Below are 20,825 nucleotides of genomic sequence, written 5' to 3' on the forward strand. Positions count from 1 at the left end.
TAGGCATTCTCTCAACCAACGTTATGAGGTGTCCACCTGGGATGCTTTTATTGGCACTGAAGAAGTTCTCATGAATGCTGGACAAGAAAATATTGTCCAGAAAGAGAAATAAATTCAGTTTAGTTCATTTTTAAAATGATGAGAAACATACAAATGCTTAACTGGTAGTTTACCTGTGTCGTAACACTTTACTTTGCTATACACTCTAGGTCCCTCAAGGCAGAGCCCGCTGCTCATTTCTCTGATTGGGAACTATTCATCACCCCTCAGTATTACCAGCTCATCAAGCAAGGTTTACCTGCACTGGTCCTTCGATCACACCTCCAGCCACAAGGGCTTTCGTATCCGCTACTCTGGTGAGCATTCAAACATATCATCAATACACTGCTAGACAATGCGATATTTAATTTGTCAGTGTTACCTGCACCAATATTTACCACTGCTGAGAGTACAGTGCAATGGCAAAAAATACTTTATCCAAATTGTGAATTTCCAGTTTGAATTGAATGAGCTCTGATCAAAAGACTGGGTAGTGTGATATAATACAAGATAATCAATACACAGCACGTCTTTCTATTGTGTTGCTTTCGCTGACTGAACTCATAAGGATCACATGACCACTCACATGACATCATCTCAGTAACCATGTTATTGGACACTTTCCCCATGGATTAAATTATTCATGGCTGATTGTTAATAGAAAATTTCTACAATGGCATCAGTAACTATTCCATTTGAATGATGCTGCATCCACGCCCCTAGGTGGCAGTGTAGTTTCAAGTCAGCTGCCATGTTGAACAGCACAACGTAAAAAAAAAACAAATATATATAATCACCTTTAAAGATTTTAAATATGTTTCAAAGAATAGTATTGTATTGTTTACTTTGTTGTTAGGACAAATAAAGTGTGTGTGGGAGTCTCCCTGACTGCAAAAGCAGAACTGTGAAGAAAACACTACACCATGCTATCAAGACTTGATAGAGCTGTTTCAAACCCTAGCAATGGCATGTTTTTAAATGATACATTACCCTGTAAATATTTAAAAAGTTTCTGTATGCTCCTAATCATTAGCATTTCAGAAGAATGACTAATCACCCCTTTGTCTCGCTCAACAGGATCCCTTATCTCGTCATCAGCTTATTTTATTTTTAGTTTTTTTCGCTCCCTCCACGCATGATAGATTTTTGATATAGGTCTCTGTGACAGTCTGGGTTAGCAGCAGCAGCAGCACACCTAGGTTTCCCTTCTGTAGCTCAGTAGGATAAAAACAGATGGTGGGATAGACTCAAAGCTTTGTACTGTTTTCTTTTTCAATCAATCTTTTAACTCCACAGGCTGTTACTTCATCAAATGTTGCCAGTTCCTGCCCTAACCCCCTCCATCTTCACATGTTTCTCTTTTTCTTTCTTTCTTGACCTTTTCTTTTCACTCTCACCTGAGTGCAGTATGGTAAAAGACTTGCTTTGAGTGGTGTGAAAGCCCTTTTTCAGAGTTAAAGGAGAAGGTTAAAGGCTTAAGATTGACAGCAATAAATGTACTTCTATCAGGAAGACTCGCAGACATGAGTGAAATTAAAGATGACATTTATTTGATGAATATAAAACAGAAATGTAATGTCTCTCTTTGGCGTAAGCCCCGTCTGGCGGTCTGAATAAGTTGTACTCTGAACCTGCCATAACCTGTCATATCCTGCCGGAGATAGGAGGCATGGGCGAGGAGCCTACCCATGTGCAGGACGGGACTCAACAGGTGTTGGTTGGGTGGTGGAGGTTGCCATGTTAGCACACTGAAACCGCAATGTGAACAAACTTATAAAGCATTGGTTAATTGTGATTGGCTAGGAGTTACCTAGCTAATGCTGCGATGATGTACAGCTGCTAGTCTTCCAGCTAGAACTATGCTGCGCTTACATTGATTGGAGAAAGTAGGACACAATGGTGGCATGGGAATTTATTGTCATTTTTCCATTACCTATAATCACCATTGAGGGTGCTAATAGATGAGATGCTGAAAAATGTTTCTACTTCGTTGTTAAAAACGTTAGTGTCTTGAAAAACGTGGAGCGGCTTGTTTTCATTGCATTGCATTACTGGATTATGTTTTTGTTATTTATTTGCCCTACAGTGAGTTACCATTTACTTCTGCTTACATTTTATGTGAAGAACTAAAGTCTTAAGGAATAAATCACCCAAAAAATAAACATTCTGTAATTATTTACTCACCCTCGAGTACAAACTTATATGACATTCTTCTGTGGAACACAAAATGAGATGTAAGACAATATGTTAGTCTCACTCACCATTCAATTTCATTAACTTTGGGGATCAAAAACAACAGTTCACCCTCACTCACAATAGAGATGGCTGAACATTAAAATTTGGAAGGAAACACATGTGTTTCATGGCACTTTACTGTATATCAATTATGGGACAAAAGTATGACGCTTCCTGTAGCACTTGCCATAGATGTGGCTGTTTTGTCGGGCACTTCTCATGCACCTTAAAGTCTAGCTGATCCCACAAAAACTCAATGGGGTTAAGATACATAATGCTCTTTTCTAATGATCTGTTGTCCAATGTCTGTTTTTTTGCCCACTCTAAACTTTTCTTTTTGATTTTCTGTTTCAATAGTGGCTTTTTCTTTGCAATTCGTCTCGTAAGGCCTGCACCCCTGAGTCTTCTTTTTACTGTTTGTGGCAGGGCGGAGGGTGGGGCTGGGTTGTGATTCTGCACACCCGGCCCCTAATTGGGCTGATTAGCCCGAGAGGGATAAGGGCCGACTGGAGACGGCAGTGGTACAGAGAGAGAGATTTACGGGCAGCTCTCCGACACCTGTGTGTGTGTGTTTGTCTTTTTGGTGAAGTTTATAATTAAAATATTATTTATATTGTCAACCCGGTTCTCGCCTCCTCCGTTCCCTTTAATCCCTTTACACTGGTGCGGAAATCCAGGAAGGAGGAGGGATGCGCCCTAGTGGAGTTCTCGCCGCTACCATCCACCCCAAAGGAGCAGCCGTGGATATCGGAATGGCCGCCGATGGCGAGGGTAGGAGGGGCTCCAAACCAACTGCCTGGAGCGGTTACTGCTACCAGGGGTTGGGGAGACCCCTACCGCCCACCAAAAATGCGTCGGGGCGTTCTGTCCACCAGGGGCCGGATGACTGCTTCCGATCCATCAGGGAGGCGTGGCTGTCATCCATTAGAGGGTGGAGGAGTGGCCGAGGACCAAGCTGCGGCGTATCGGAGAACCGGCGAGTAAGTGTTTTTTTTTTTCTCTATCTCTCCTCTCTCTCTTCCACTGCTGCTCCGTGTCAGCCTTTCCCTCTCTTTTTAAAATGTTTTGTTAATTTGGCATGATTGCCGTTACGGCGTGTAGGTGCCACACTTTTTTTTTCATTTCCCTCCCCTTGTCCCCTCCCCTGATCCAAGTAGACGGGATGACCTACCGGCGCGGGGGGGGTGTATGTCATGCTGGGGCCTCCCTAGGTCTGTAGTCTCACTGCATCTCTGATTGGCCATTGAAGTTTCATTGCTCAACGCACACGTCTGGGATTCACACGTTCTAAAACATGCAACAGGTGTAGACTTAAATTGAATAATCATCAGTTTCACGATTACATAATCATGACAGCCATAATCGTAATCACCATTAGTTTTTCGATTAATTGTGCAGCCCTACTACACTTTCATTTCTACGATTTCTGTCTATATAATAATTAACCTCAATTAATTAAATAGTCAAGGGGTAATTTCCTCAAGCCCCTTCCTTATTGATCACAAGACAAACATGATTAGATGAATTATTATTCAAGGATTATATGATCATGTAAACTCATGAAATAGAATGACCTATAATGTGATCAGATTGATTAATAATGCAACAAATTGCATTCCTTCCCATTTCCTCCTCTTGTTCTCCATATCACTTCAGTTATTCTCTTTCTCTTGGTTAATCTGCAACAAGAACATCCTCTCTAAGATCTGCTAGCAGAATCATCTTGTGCCACAGGAGAGGTAGTGGCCTCAATCGGATGTGCCAACCAGAACAACGTATATTGACTCTTTCCTGGGTTCTGAATTATTTTTAAATATTGGACAAGTATGCACAAAAGGATAGATTTTTTTCAATCATAGTGTAACTATCATTTATAGCCTTTTGTGAGTTCCCAATTTAATACCATGCACCTCTTTTTAATCAGTCCTCTGCTCCTGGCTACAATAATATTCACTATCTCCTGTAAACAGAATAAAAAATTGAAAAGTAATAAAAGATGGGGCAGCAGATATCCATACAGTCAGATGTGTTTTTGACTTCTGTGTGTGTTTAAATGTGTGTTCTACAGCGGCATACTGCAGCATCCCAGACCCTCCCGTGAATGGCTCTGTACACAGCCAGACAGGCACAAAGCTGGGTAGCACTTTGCGCTTCAGCTGCGAACGAGGCTTCAACCTGATTGGCCAGAGCACCTCTACCTGTACCCGAACCCCACCAGGGGTCTATCAATGGAATTCTCCAGTGCCACTTTGCCAAGGTGAGTCTGAAAATCTTGTTGATGACACTTTGGACAAAGCCTGGAGGCTACTACCTACCCCTCCTTACTCTATGACTCATCGCTCCTCTCTAACCATCTCGGAACTGTCTGCGATAGACCAGCACCACTGAAGCTAATTATGTATTCCATCATTGTTTAGGGCTTGGCTGCATCTGTCAAATTGCTCATCGCAATAAATGGGTTAGCCAGAACCCATAGCTGCGAGTCTATTGCTAGTGTGCTGTCCAGGGGTGGGGGTGAAGTATCCTCAGGAAGAGACAGTTATCATCTACTAAAGGAGGGACCTCCTCAGAGTACACCATTTTGCAGTCTCACAAGCAATCTCTTTATCGCCTCTACCTGACTAACAAGGGCCTCGGGTGTGAGAGAGGCAGATTTTAGTTTGACAGGGAAGGTACAGGGAGCCTCAGGCCAAGAGCCTCAGAACAAAGAACAAACTGAAAATGCTCTAGAGGCTATAGAGGACTGTAGGGGTGGTTTGATGTAGTGATTAAAGATATGAGATGGTAACTTAAAAGGTTTTATGTTTAAACCAACAAGGGACTGTTCATGAACTATCACCGTTGTGCCCTTAAGCAAGGCATTCATCCCCAGGTTGATGTCCCTGTAATGTCCCTTTAAGTGGACTGCAAGTCACTTTGGATAAAAGTGACATTGGAGGATGCAGAACTGTGGCAATTCAAACTTCAGTAATGCATGTCATCCCTTCATTGGTGCTCTGATTTGACACATACATTGATTTATTTGGCCGAAAATGTCACTTAAGCTAAACATAAAAATATATGAATTTCATAGCATTATGTGATAAAATATAAAAAAAATCGGCAACACTATATTTTAATGTGTCCTTGGATCATATATTTACATACATGTATTTACTATAGTAATAACAGTAAATTATGCGTAGTTACAACCAACTGTACCTAAACAATACCCTTATCCTAAACCTAATGTGCAGTAAGCACATGTTGTTAATTATTAATAATCAGTAATTACTTGTGTGATTACACTGTAACAAGGACACTTTACAATAAAGTGTAAACAATCAATCTGCAAACCAGTAATGCCTCTAGACTTTCCTCTGAACTAACTTCACTTTTCATGGCCATTGGTTTGCAATTACTTTTGAGTAACTAGAGCTGGCAGAAATAACATGTTAAAGCACATTTTTTGTGATTTACACATTTACCATTGATACAGCATACACACTGGTGTGAAAGGTGGAACATTTGTGTGTGTCTGCACAGATTCATTACACTGACGCACATGTCCCAAACAGAGACAGCGCTAGAGCCCTTCTACCAAGATGAGCCTACAAGCTTAGCATAAAAGAGCATAATGCCGTGGTCCCATTGACATTCTATAGGCGGTACTGTTGTAATACTCTCCTATGATAGAGCTGCTAAGGTTTTTATCTCAGTAAATAAATAATCTCTGACAGTGCTTCCCTGTCAGTGATAAAATGCTTTTAATATTTTTATGTACAAAAAAATGCCCCGCTGTGATTTTTTTTTTTTTGTCTGGAAGCCCTTTTCATGGTGAGTTCAAAGCTTCACGCTGGCATTGACGCTCTGATGCGAATCCTGAACACAGCTTCATGATTGCTGTAACAAAGAGGATAGCCACAGTCTACTTGCGGATTAATATTGCGGAGGATGAAAGTTTAAGAGATGTAATGCCCATTGCAATGAATATGCAAACTATGGGGAAATATCCACTAGTTCTTTCAATAAGTCAACCTCCCACTTACACTTTGGGAAACATTTAATGTTACTCGAATTGGTGCTATTTTAGTGCATTTCTTGTAGAAGGCTTTGTTTGTAAAATGTTAATAAAGCATTATATTGTTACATATTGTTTTATGTCATAAGATAGAAATAAATGCATTTTGACAAGATAATAAATATATATTGTCAAATTTCAGCACTTTCAAAATCTGCGATTAATCACGATTAGCTACAAAAAATTCTGTGATTAATCATGATAAAAAAAAAATATAGATTGACAACACTACTTTTAACCAAGAACATTTTAGATGTATGAACTCAGCTCCCTCGTGGTAACACAGGTGTCCTACCAGAGTATCCATAGATATAGTTCACATCACATCATCACATTAACTATGGGCATGTTCCATTTAACGTTTGACAATCAGAATCTGACAAAGTATTTTGTCTTACATTTCAACAGCATATATAGATTTGTTTCATTAGGGGTTCAGGAACGAAGGGCCTATTCTTCTTGCAGCCCAGGGGCCAAATCCGGCCCATTTAAAATATTCAGTGGCCCACATGAGTTTGTCAGTTTTTTTAGGGGCTGTTAACAACAAACACATTTTGTGTTTGTTTTTTAATTGTTTTCTATGTAAGCTTGCACTAGATGGACATCGCATCATGTCTTGATGTTTTTACAGTGTCTCCAGCAGGAGCACTAGGTTTTTTAGATACTTTTAAAGATTGTGCTACAAATTATCATTATCGGTCATTTTACAGAAGGGGAATTTTAAAGACCTAAAAGCGTGGATGATAGACAAGCATGACTTTGGAGAAACAGAAAAGTTATATTCCTTAATTTGGTTTAGAAATTTGATTTGAAAAGTCAAACACTGTTATTGTTTAATGAAATGTTTAGTATCAGTCTGATTTAATCTCTCTGTTATAGACCAATTTTGAAAGCACTTTTTTCTTTTTTGTCTCAAGTAACCTGTTTTTGTTTTGTTTTTGTTTTTCAGAATTTCCTGCTTGTTGTAAAATAATTCATAGGATTCATCTGGATTCATTCGTTTATATGGTGATCATATATATATATATATATATATATATATATATATATATATATATGATATCATAGACCTACTATAACACAATATCTTTAGATAGAAGTTTTTCGATAACAAAATATTCTGGCTTGGCCCGCATATTATAATGATTCATATTATCCTGTTATGAATCCTTGGCTATCTCGATTTCATTTCAGCAATTAAAAATGTTCAGCCATTTTTCGCAAAGCTTACTTTTTCTGAATATTAAGGCACTTTATGATTGTTTTATGTGCAAACGGATTTATTAATACTTAAAAAAATGCATATGTACTTAAAGACCGATAAACGTTTGAACCCAGTTAATTACTACTTGAAGCTAGATTTATTATTTAGAATGTAACAAACTTCCTTTTTGAAAAACGGTTTTGCTTAAAAATTGAGCTTGTGCTATCTTTGTTTTATTTTTTTGTTTTTGTTTGTTTTCCACTTCATTTTAAGTATGGCTTAAGTGTCCAAATTCTCTTTAGGGCCACAGAAAATGTAGCTTTTGTATTGTCTTGCTGGTGTGTTCATGATTCTCAGAAGCTGGCTCACACCAGCAGCTGTAAATGAGGCTGGCATTCCATGTGTATCCATGCCCAGATGTAATCTCCATCTTGGATCGAGCCCACTTTTTGCAATCTGCTCTTGTTTACCTTCCCAGAAATGCAAAAAAAAAAAAAAAAAATAGAAATAAATAAACTCATGTTTGCACAAAGCTTGCTGCTTTTGTTGTGTTCACTGAGTGTGTTTACACTGAGTGTTCTCTGTTATGATGAAAAGAAATATCCACTTTCCTTGGGGTTTTGTCAGAAAATATCTGAGTAACTCTCTCTCTATAATTTTATTTATTTCTCTTAGTTGTGTCCTGTGGGATGCCTATTGCTCCATTGAATGGTACTGTTGTCGGGCAGCACTTTACTCTTGGCTATAGTGTCACATTCTCTTGCAACCCTGGTTTCCGATTGGCTAACAGTCAGCCGGTGTCAACGCTTTGCCAAGAGTCAGGGCGATGGAGCCCGATGGAGACCCGCCCTCGCTGTGTCCGTGAGTTCATGAGACCATCAGTTTGATTTCAAACATCTTTCAGTTTTAAACTAGTTTTTCATTTTATTTACTGTGTTTGATTAAAAGAAGAAATACTGTGTTTTATTTTTCAATTAGAAGAGTACATATTTTTGAAAAAACTTTTGAAAAGTCTGATATAGAACCCCTCTCTTATGCTCAGCTGTGACCTGCCCTGACATCGGCCACTCCGCAGTGGATCATGGGAGGTGGAGACTTATTTACGGGATGCAGAATAAATATGAGGCCATGATGATGCTGACCTGTGACCCTGGATATTTCTACATGGGTCAAAGGGTCATCCGTTGCCAGGCCAACGGCCAATGGGATTACCCTGAGCCCAGACCGTTCTGTGAAAGTGAGGGTTTCTATCTTCAAACATTCATAGAGATGCAGCATGTTTCCAGATTATAATAAGATCTCTTTTTGTATTCCTACAGCCTAAATGCATTTTTAGCCCCCTTTTTTTTACTTGTTCCTATACATATTTTACATATACTTAATATGATTCTTTTGCAGGCAATTTATGTAATAGGTTTTCGATTTAGGTAAAAAAAAATAAAGTCTAGATTATGTTCTAGTGTTTCAAATCTTTTGTAAAAACACCCCCCAAAAAATAATTTCTAATCTGTTCTTCATTTTGTTTACCCAGTTATCTCCTGTGGGGACCTTGGCACCCCTCCAAATGGGAATAAAATAGGAACATTGACAGTTTACGGTGCTACAGCTATTTTTTCCTGTAACTCTGGCTATACGCTGGTGGGGTCCAGAGTAAGAGAGTGCATGTCCAATGGCCTGTGGAGTGGAGCTGAGGTCCATTGTCTTGGTGAGTAGTTTATATTCCTTTCCTAGGCTAAACTGGAGAAAATATTGCATCTCATCATGGTATGTTGCAACTTTTTGTGCTCTATGAGTATGTACAATGTTTTTCTTCATCAGCTGGACACTGTGGCACACCTGAACCTATTGTTAATGGTCAGATCATTGGAGAGAACTACAACTACAGAGGGAGTGTTGTTTACCAGTGTAATCCTGGATTCCGACTTATCGGTGTATCAGTACGCATCTGTGAGCAGGACCACCACTGGTCTGGAAAGACTCCCATCTGTGTCCGTAAGTGACAGTTAAATAGCCACAGTATCTTTTTATACCCTTTTGTCAAGTTTTCCAACTGTGAAAACTGTACTTTACTAAATGTATATGGTTAGTATGGTTGAACGATAATAAAAAAACACTTGACTTGACTTGAAGAGTAAATTAATGTGTATATGGCATTAATATTTGGCCCTTATGCTATTTAGCTATCACCTGTGGACATCCAGGCACCCCTGCTAATGGTGTGACTCAGGGAACACAGTTTAACCTGAACGACATTGCACGTTTTGCCTGCAACCCTGGTTATGTTCTACAGGGTGCGATCAAGTCTCACTGCCAGCCCAATGGCCAGTGGAGTAATGCTCTTCCCAGGTGCAAAAGTAAGTGTTTCAGCTTCATCAAGCTTTATTTAATTAAGCTCTATAACTCACCATGATGCAGAACAAGAGTACATGTTCTAATATATAGTTATTAACAAAACATGAAATATCCAAAGTAAAAATTGAATGAAGGACTTTAAAAACTGATTTTGGGCAGACTAGGTAGCTCAGTGATAAAGACGCTGGCTACTACCCATGGAGTTCACTAGTTTGAATCCCAGGGCATGCTGAGTGACTCCAGCCAGGTCTCCTAAGCAACCAAATTGTCCCGGTTGCTAGGGAGGGTAGAGTCACATGGAGTAACCTCCTCGTGATTGCTATAATGTGGTTTGCTCTCGTGGGTTGCATGGTGAGTTGTGCCTGGACACCTCGGTGGATGCATGAAGCCTCCACACACGCTATATCTCCGTTGTAACGCGCTCAACAAGCCATGTGATAAGATGCACGGGTTGATGGTCTCAGATTCAGATCTCAACTGAGATTCGTCCTACACCCCCCAAATTACATCTTAAAAATGGTTGTGTCTTGCATGAGATGCTTAAAAAAGCAGGAAGACGCAGCGAATGATCAAAAACATCTGTCTCACACATGTTTATATGGAAAAACAATTAAGTAACATGTTCTGCATGTTCAAAACTTCTCCATATGGGCTCACATTCTTACAGCATCAGATGATTGGAACTAAGCCTTAGCCAATGACAGCCCATCATGTGTCAGAGGTCTGAGAATTTTTGTTTGTAAAATCTGACTGATGCATTCTTTATTGCTTTGAAAAATATTTTCACTGTACATTGCAAAAGTATTACAATTTATTTTAAGATTATTTGGAGATGCATTATTGAGATCTAAATCTGAGCTACCATACAGATGCCAAAAAGGGACATAATTACCCTGAGATCCAAATGCACAGAAATATTATCACTTCCATTGTCAGTTTGATCCAATTTATCTCTTAAATTATGATCTTTAAAGTTGCATTTTCCATCACCACAATGCTTCCCTCTCTTTGCATTACAAATGTGTTTACTCTTTCTGAGGAAGTTGAAGTGGTCTGATGATATCAGTCCCATTTTCCTCAGCATCACGGCCCATCATTAGCACAGAGCGTGGGAAGAAGTTTGCCTAATGGCACAAAAGGAGCCGGTAACAAATGCTGAAGCTCCAACTGGCATCAATAATTCAGTAGGCCTCATCACAGCCTTTCTAATCAGCACCAATTTGTGTCTGAGCTCCTTCTATCTCCAAAATTTCCTCCTAGACCACACCGATAAATTGGTTAGACCCATATCTGTGGTTAATTTAAACACCTCAAAAATTGCCACTGGCCACCAGGAGCATTAATTCTGGTATCAAATTACTTCCAAACACAAATAAAAAGATTTTATTTTCTTGTCTTTATCTTTTCTTTCTTTTCTTTATGTCTTTATTTATTTATTTATTTATTTTTAAACTTTGCCATTAACATTTAAGCTGAATATCAAACTAAAGTAATATTGTAAGTTATTAATGTTGGCATCATTGAAAATGGTTTTGGCTGGCTCTGTGAAGAGCTATAAAAGACATTAGCATGCATTCCTACACTAGTAAGTCTTATTATGTTGACAAGCTGTTCCTAATGGAGAGATTTTTAGGACAAGTTGCTGTTCTTCAGCTGAAGGGGCACTCTGTAGTCCCATAAGAAAGCTTGTCCTCCTCATTTAGCGTCATTGTTTTCCTATAATTGCACATAAAACGTGTCAGTGGAAGTGTGTTTCACTAAATTCACTTAAATTAGTTCAAGTACTTAAACGTGACATAAGCGATGCTAGCTCTTTTGGATATTCTGCCAGACATAGCCACTGAATAAGGCATGACACCTCTTTCCAGAACTCCTGCCCCCAAAGACATGCACACACACAGATACTTGAAGACTGTTTTGGAATCAGAGGTATGTGTGTGGGCTGCCCTTTGAATGTGCAAAATTATTGACAGACAGAACATGCCTCAAAGACTTATAATAATAATTGTTGCTGTTTACAAAATATACAGTATATTTGTTACAAAGACAGGTGTGAAAACCTATTTAAATGATAACTGTCAGGTAGCCGGAAAATGTTCAGTGTGCCATTCCATAAAAAAATCCCTTACAGAACTTTTGAAGAACCCTACTTAGGCCTGTTTACACCTGGTATTAAGGCCTCTGTGCTTCTCAGGTTATCCATTCACATGTGGTCATGCGAGACACATTGCTGTTTACACCTGGATGCTTAAATGCATTTCCTGTGACCACATGTGTTTGGATTTCAAGGGTCTCTGATTTCTTGATGAAATACATCAATCTCTATGTCATTGTGTTGCTGCATGATAATAAACTACAAAAAAGTAAGAAAAGACAAATAAATTGTGAATAAAACCAGCACGCTGTTTCTCCCAGATGCAGCTGTAATTTTGTTTAAGCAACACTTCAAGCTAATTTTCAAGTAAAATTATCAATTGTTTTAGTGAAGTACCTCTCTTAGTTCAGCTTCCAATGATTGTGCTTCTCATCAGAAGATCTGTGAAGTTCTGATGCTTGTGTATGTATTCAATGTTTCACATTTTCAGAACAGATGGTTATTTCCTTTTTTAGCCACTCATAACTGGCACAGCTTAAATGCATCTCTGTTTTACCGCAGTGGATGATTGACAGGTGAGGGGAGGTGCTTCAGTGCTGTCTGGGATGCATTCAAGATGTATAGCATTTACAACTCAAATGTGAAATGCGTTTTTGATGACCTCCATGTGTGGTTTTTGCAATCCGATCACAAAATGTTTTAGACCCCGTGTAGACCTGTATTTTGTGCTGACCACTTGCGATCAGATCACCTGAAACGCATCTTCATACCAAGTATAAACAGGGTCCAAGTTCTAATTGTTCAAAATAATTGCCAGTTGTTTTGCTTCATCTGCCCAATATCATATCGCACTGTAATTTACATCATTTTGCCTTTCTTCCAGTGTATAAACCAATACAAATTACTGCTGCTTTCTGCCCTAGGTTCTCCATCACACTTTTCTTCCTCTTATCCTCTCTTCTCTACTTCTCACCATTTGGCTCATAGCAAACACATCTCTCCTCTCTCTGAGCCCAATTCATGTCCTCAGTCATCCTGTAGATCAGCCGTTAATGAGGCAACTGTTTGTTTGTATTGGGTTTCAAATATTTGCCAGAAACTCTTTGTAAATATTCTTATTTTGGTGCTTGTGTGTGTGATGAGGAGCTTTCAAGACTTTAGGGCAAATTCACTAAACAGTTGCACACAGTGTTTTAGTGCAAAATTATTTCACTAGCGCAATCCAGTTTAACCAGACGCTAAATGTACTAATATAGTGCTATGACATATTTAGATAATAAAAAAAAGTCACTGTAATTCTTCTCATGTCAAACACACCTTCTTTGTAAAAAATTTTTAGATTGTGACTTATTCCCTTAACAAAGTGCTATTTGCCTGGACAATTAACTGTGATTAACTTTTATCGCCCATGGATAACTGATGGTAAATTTTATTTTATTAAAAAAGATGTTTGATACATTTCTATTGATAATAACTTTAGTCAATTGCAATTTCTGCATTTTAAAGAGGCTATGCAGGTGCCTGGAGTGCACAGTGGTGGGTTGCTTCTGCAATGTTTGGGCATAGTATTATAATGTAAATGTTAAAGAATTTTGCAGCAATCCACCGAGAATAACTAGCACAATGGTGCGCTCTGCTCTAACCTAATGTAGCTATGGAGCGCGATAGTACTTGCATGCCAACCAGGTGATATGCGATCTCCAGTGACAGATGGCATTGAGTGGATCACATGAGAATTTTGTATTTTAAAGCACTGTGGAGCAATTCAGACATTTCAAATGAGCACATCTCACATTCTGAAGAGCACTGACAAGGGGAAAGAAAACACTTGCCCTGCACCAGCATCAACTACAAGACTTTTCACATCTACACATCAACACCTTACTAACATTTATCACAGTCAACTGAAATTTAAAGCATAAAGTGTTTTGGCTATTATGCTTTTCCATAATAAATATTCAATACAAATAAATAAATAAGTCACTGTGCACAAAGTACACAAGTTGCATACTCTAATCCAATTTTGTTGGACCGCCTTAAGCTTTGATTACGGCACACATTCGTCACGGCATTGTTTCGACAACCTTATGCAATGTCATAAATTTTATTTCCATTCAGAGTTGCATACGTTTTTGGCCAAGATATTGTATTGATGACGGGAGTTTCGAACCAGTTCAGAGCTCTTTGGTGGCCAATTCATGTGTGAAAATGAATCCTCATGCTCCCTGAACAACTCTTTCACAATTTGAGCTGGATGAAACTTGGCATTGTCATCCTGGAATATGCCTGTGCCATCAGGGAGAAAAAATCCATTGATGGGATAACCTAGTCATTCAGTACATTCAGGTAGTCAGCTGACTTCATTTTATGGCTGCATAACGTTGCTGAGCCTAGACCTGACCAATTGAAGCAAATCCAGATCATACCACTTCCTCCAGAGGCTTGTATAGTGGGCATTATGCATGACTGGTGCATTGCTTCATGTGCTTCCCTTCTTACCCTGGCACGCCCATCTCATTGGAATAGGGTCAATCTGGACTCATCAGACCACATGACATTTTTCTATTACTCCACCCCGTCCAAACTTTATGCTCCCTAACAAATTACAGTAATTTTTTTTCTGATTATTCTCACTAACAAGTGGATTTATGGTGGCCACACAGCTGATTAGTCCCAATCCTGTAAGTTCTTGTCACATTTTGCATATGGAAGTGCTCTTACTTTCAATATTAAACATAGCCGCGAGTTCTACTGTCGATTTTTTACGATGTGACTTCACCAAGCATTTTAGTGATCTCCGATCACGATCATTCAAGATTTTTTTCCGACCACATTTCTTCTGCAAAGCTGACGGTTCAACACTATCCTTCCAGGTTTTAATAATATATTGGATAGCTCTTAACACAATTCCAGTGATTTTACCAATCTCCTTTTCTTTGATGCAGGCCAATAATTTGCCACAGTAGCATTTTTTCCACGACCAACAGATATGTCTTTCTACATGGTTGTTTAAGAAATGAGAAGCTACACACTGCAACAGTTAGTGTTAAAATAATTGTTTCCAGCTGAAACATATGAATCACTGCAATAATGATCCAATCACAGGCTCTTATGTATCTGCTTATTTAAATCCAAACAGCTTTTTTTTTTCTTTAATTTTTTGGCCAGGCTGTGTTCAATGTACAATAAAAGTCTGGACCTTAATAAATTGTGAACAAAGTCACGTGTATAATATTGTAATATATTTTCTGTTCTAATGATATTTGGTAATAGGAAACAAATTGGTCTGGTTTGGCTTCAGATATTCATATAATCAAAATATTTCCTAAATCATTAAGAGTCTGATGAAAGGAAAACAATATTTGTTATGGAGTAGAAAACAAACATTTTCACTATTGAAGCACAGTCCCAAATCAGTGGTTTACTTATTAAAAAATAAGTCATATTCAGCGTAAACATGACGTGCAACTACATATCTTAAATATTAATTAAATTGCAATTATGTAAAAAGAAAATTATGTTAAAAAAAAACACATATACTGTATTTATTAGGGCTGTCAATCAATATTTTTTTTTTTATTTAATTAATTACATGGTGTCCTGATTAATTAATCGTGATTAATCGCATATACAAATATTTGCTGAGAAAGCCCCTTATATAACAATAATTCACTATATAATGATTATACATATTTATATAAATATATAATTATACATAGTTATCTTTAAATATTTAAACATTATATATATATATATATATATATATATATATATATATATATATATATATATATATATATATATATATAATAAAATATATTCAAAATGCATTACGTTTTCTTCACTGTATAAACTGTGCATTGCTCATACAGCTGAAATTTCACTTACTTCCCTCTGGAGTAAAGAGTTGGTACTACAAGCTTGCATTTCTCAGGAATCTTCCTTATTATGGTGCGATTAGTTGCGTACATTTTTTTAATGTGTTTTTTTTGGGGGAATTAATCGCACTGAATTAACGCATTAAATCGACAGCCCTAGTGTGTGTGTGTGTGTGTGTGTGTGTGTGTGTGTGTGTGTGTGTATATATATATATATATATATATATATATATATATATTGGGCTGTCAATCGATACAAATGTTTCATCAAATTAATTACATGGTGTCCCGATTAATTAATCGCGATTAATCGCATTTACAAATATTTGCTGAGAAAGCCCCTCATATAAATATTATTCAATATATAATGATTAAATAATGATACATAGCTATCTTAATATATATATATATATATATATATATATATATATATATATATATATATATATAAAATAAAATAAAATAAAATTCAGATAATTAAAATGCATTACATTCTTGTGGCAGAAGAGTTAATCATTGATAAGACAATACAAAAAGCGGCTTTAGAATACAATGTATTGTTTACTACCATATTATTGATCATAAGTCAATCATTGGCATACAGTTCACAGCAATCCATTTCACAAGGGAATTTGTCAATCAGTTCGAGATTTATTATGAGGGCTTGTTTAAGGACCCGTCAATTTCAGCAAGCGTCAGACATGCTTGTGTAGCGTCTCGGGTGCGTTGCGTCATAAACATACTTTTTTAGGTCACTGTGTCAAGTTAAATATAGTTTAATACTTAGATCTCTTAGTTCAAATTTGCGCTCCATCAAGTGTTTTGAACGCAAGAACATAATGCATGTTTGTGTTGTGTCTGCCAGATGGTTGTTTTGTTCACTGTATAAACTGTGTGTTGCTCATACAGCTAAAGTTTCACTTACTGCTCTCTGGAGTAAACAGGTGGTACTACAAGCTTGCATTTCTCAGGAATCTTCCTTATTACGTTCCGGGGGCATTGCGATTAAATTAAATTAAATTATCGTACTGAATTAACACATTAAATCCACAGCCCTAATATATACAGGTCCTTCTCAAAAAATTAGCATATTGTGATAAAGGTCATTATTTTCCATAATGTAATGATAAAAATTAAACTTTCATATATTTTAGATTCATTGCACACCAACTGAAATATTTCAGGTCTTTTATTGTTTTAATACTGATGATTTTGGCATACAGCTCATGAAAACCCAAAATTCCTATCTCAAAAAATTAGCATATCATGAAAAGAGTCTCTAAACGAGCTATTAACCTAATCATCTGAATCAACTAATTAACTCTAAACACCTGCAAAAGATTCCTGAGGCTTTTAAAAACTCCCAGCCTGTTTCAGTACTCAAAACCGCAATCATGGGTAAGACTGCCGACCTGACTGCTGTCCAGAAGGCCATCATTGACACCCTCAAGCAAGAGGGTAAGACACAGAAAGAAATTTCTGAACAAATAGGCTGTTCCCAGAGTGCTGTATCAAGGCACCTCAGTGGGAAGTCTGTGGGAAGGAAAAAGTGTGGCAAAAAACGCTGCACAACAAGAAGAGGTGACCGGACCCTGAGGAAGATTGTGGAGAAGGACCGATTCCAGACCTTGGGGACCTGCGTGAAGCAGTGGACTGAGTCTGGAGTAGAAACATCCCCGCATTCCCCAGGTCAAGCCACTTTTGAACCAGAAACAGCGGCAGAAGCGCCTGACCTGGGCTACAGAGAAGCAGCACTGGACTGTTGCTCAGTGGTCCAAAGTACTTTTTTCGGATGAAAGCAAATTTTGCATGTCATTCGGAAATCAAGGTGCCAGAGTCTGGAGGAAGACTGGGGAGAAGGAAATGCCAAAATGCCTGAAGTCCAGTGTCAAGTACCCACAGTCAGTGATGGTCTGGGGTGCCATGTCAGCTGCTGGTGTTGGTCCACTGTGTTTTATCAAGGGCAGGGTCAATGCAGCTAGCTATCAGGAGATTTTGGAGCACTTCATGCTTCCATCTGCTGAAAAGCTTTATGGAGATGAAGATTTCATTTTTCAGCACGACCTGGCACCTGCTCACAGTGACAAAACCACTGGTAAATGGTTTACTGACCATGGTATTACTGTGCTCAATTGCCCTGCCAACTCTCCTGACCTGAACCCCATAGAGAATCTGTGAGATATTGTGAAGAGAAAGTTGAGAGACGCAAGACCCAACACTTGAGCTTAAGGCCGCTATCGAAGCATCCTGGGCCTCCATAACACCTCAGCAGTGCCACAGGCTGATTGCCTCCATGCCACGCCGCATTGAAGCAGTCATTTCTGCAAAAGGATTCCCGACCAAGTATTGAGTGCATAACTGAACATAATTATTTGAAGGTTGACTTTTTTTTTGGTATTAAAAACACTTCTTTTATTGGTCGGATGAAATATGCTAATTTTTTGAGATAGGAATTTTGGGTTTTCATGAGCTGTATGCCAAAATCATCAGTATTAAAACAATAAAAGACCTGAAATATTTCAGTTGGTGTGCAATGAATCTAAAATATATGAAAGTTTAATTTTTATCATTACATTATGGAAAATAATGAACTTTATCACAATATGCTAATTTTTGAGAAGGACCTGTATATATATATTGTATATAAACAGAATTATGTTTTTGGATGACCGTCTATGTTAGCCACAACCGAAGACCATTTCTGACCCAGGAAAAACACTGCAGGCAAAACACCTGTGTGCAAAAGCTATCCAAGGGTGCTATTCATTCTCTGTGAATTCCCCATTTGTGTTTAGTGTATGGTTTACTTAGTTGAGAGAGTGGATGGATTGATTGGATGCTTGTAGCACAGTATTTTCTTCACATCTAGTAGTCATGTTTTTGTCAGAACAGTTTTTGCTGAAATATTCATTATAAGCTGCTCTCTCTCTCTCTCTCTCTCTCTCTCTCTCTCTCTCTCTCTCTCTCTCTCTCTCTCTCTGTGTCTTTAAGTTGTGAACTGTACGGATCCAGGACATGTTGAGAATGGTGTCAGACAGGTCTTGTCCAGCGGGCCTAATCGTTACAGTTTCCAGACCACAGTCTCTTACAGCTGTAACCCGGGATACTACCTGCTAGGCACCAGCACTCTAAACTGTCAGGGAGACGGCACATGGGACCGCTCCCTACCCAAGTGCCTCTGTAAGTCACCTTAACATGAAAATGTATTTAGCAACTAATCCTTTCAATTCTTTGTTTTTATTGGAACATCTCTTTTAAAGGATACTAAAGGGAAAAAAGGATATTTTGTTTACACTTTTTAAAGGTGAAATGTGTTATTTCTGTGCCACTAGCATCACCAGAATTGAAAAAATTATTTTCAGATAGGTTTTAAAATGTGCACTCCTGCATTTCCTCCTTTTATTGGTCAGACACAAAGATAGTCCCGGCCCAAAAACATGCCATTGGTTGAACTATGAATTACTTATAAAATCGAATAGTTGTGCACTTCACCTTTTAAGGATTTTGATCTGGCATAGTGCATAATGAGTAGAGTTTGTTTTAAAGGTGCTGTAAGAATTTTTAGCATTCTGAAGCTTTCACGTGACTGAGGCGTTGAATTAGCCACGCCCCCTCATTCCAAAACCCCACCCTCCAATTATAATTTTGAGACCAAAACCAAGCAAAAAAGCAGCATTGTGGCTGTCAAATTAAACAGTGGCACAATAGTGCCCTCAACTGACAAACATTTTGAATCATAGCCTCAATGATCCATTTCAAATACAACACTATGACAGCAAGCAAAATGACTGACAGGTGAAAAGCATCAATGTCCGCATTTATTTACTGTTTATAAAGTCTACAGCTGTCACTGAGACCGGTGAGATATCTCAAAACACTTATTTCATTCATATCTTTAATGGAGAAGGAACATTTTTTGCATACTTTTCCGTGAAAAAAAAATCGCTTACAGCACTTATAAAATGAAGCTTGCTTCTTAAACGTATAAAATTATTCTGTTTTTCTCGTTGCTACAGTGGTACTCTGCGATCGTCCCAGCATGCCTCCGTATGCACAGATCTCAGGGGACAGACGCACAGTGGGCTCTGTTATCCGCTTCAGCTGCATCGGCCAGCGCACCATTGTGGGAAATACCACCCGCATGTGCCAGCTGGATAGCCAATGGAGCGGCTCCCTACCACACTGCTCCGGTACTGCAAACCTCTTTCCTACCCATCATGCATACTTTATCCTCACGCACATATATCATACATCACCAGTGAGGCAGGGGTTCCATTTTTCACATTGCTTCAGCATCTCTGAGGCCTCGTAAGTGTGTGAGATGATGAATCAATGGCTTTGGGATTATTGCCCAGATCAGTGGGCGGTAATACAATATTACAATATTGCCGTCTAGGCAGCGTCTTGAAGGGCGAGAAGTGTGTCCCTCCATAAACTGCTTTAATCTTCTCATATTGGGCTCAGCGATATAGACTCCCACATGCCTGCCAGGCAATGAGCTGCCCTGCTCCACTATAAACACATCAGTCCCTTGCAACCCTCAGAAGAGCTTTATCCCTTACTGTAAAACCACTGACAGGTTAATGTCACAATTCATAACATTCATATTTCTCAAAGATTGCACAGTTTCTTTCTACTGACTGTCAAAGACTGCATTAAGAATTTTTTTGTAAAAACAGTCTACACACCCTGTGTTCAATAACCAGCCTTTCAGTGTAAGTTTGTAAAAACAATATACAGTGGCCGTACAGTATTTATACACTTAAAAGTGCTGTTCCTTTTTTCTTTTTTAATGAAATGACATGCAGAAAAGGCTTCTATTACCTGTTAGATATCACTGAAATAGGTGCCATTAAATATCATACCTGTCTCTGTAACAGCCCTAGGCTGGTTAAACAGCAGGGGAACTAATGTCCTCAGGCAGCGGTCAGGTCATTTGTTTAGCAATCATAATACATTCTG

At 38.4% G+C, this 20,825-nt stretch overlaps 1 protein-coding gene across 1 annotated transcript in view; it reads left to right on the forward strand.

The window, feature by feature from the left end:
- LOC127620393 (CUB and sushi domain-containing protein 2-like) overlaps positions 1-20,825 on the forward strand; it is a 441,823-nt gene that overhangs the window by 395,160 nt on the left and 25,838 nt on the right. The window contains exons 50-58 of the mRNA XM_052093618.1: positions 210-356; positions 4,343-4,531; positions 8,214-8,399; positions 8,581-8,775; positions 9,070-9,243; positions 9,357-9,530; positions 9,719-9,892; positions 18,855-19,043; positions 19,880-20,053. Of these exons, the coding sequence (XP_051949578.1) occupies positions 210-356; positions 4,343-4,531; positions 8,214-8,399; positions 8,581-8,775; positions 9,070-9,243; positions 9,357-9,530; positions 9,719-9,892; positions 18,855-19,043; positions 19,880-20,053 (1,602 nt within the window). The remainder of the gene's footprint in view (positions 1-209; positions 357-4,342; positions 4,532-8,213; positions 8,400-8,580; positions 8,776-9,069; positions 9,244-9,356; positions 9,531-9,718; positions 9,893-18,854; positions 19,044-19,879; positions 20,054-20,825) is intronic.

The sequence above is a fragment of the Xyrauchen texanus genome, chromosome 26 (genome assembly GCF_025860055.1).
Source record: "Xyrauchen texanus isolate HMW12.3.18 chromosome 26, RBS_HiC_50CHRs, whole genome shotgun sequence".
NCBI lineage: Eukaryota > Metazoa > Chordata > Actinopteri > Cypriniformes > Catostomidae > Xyrauchen > Xyrauchen texanus.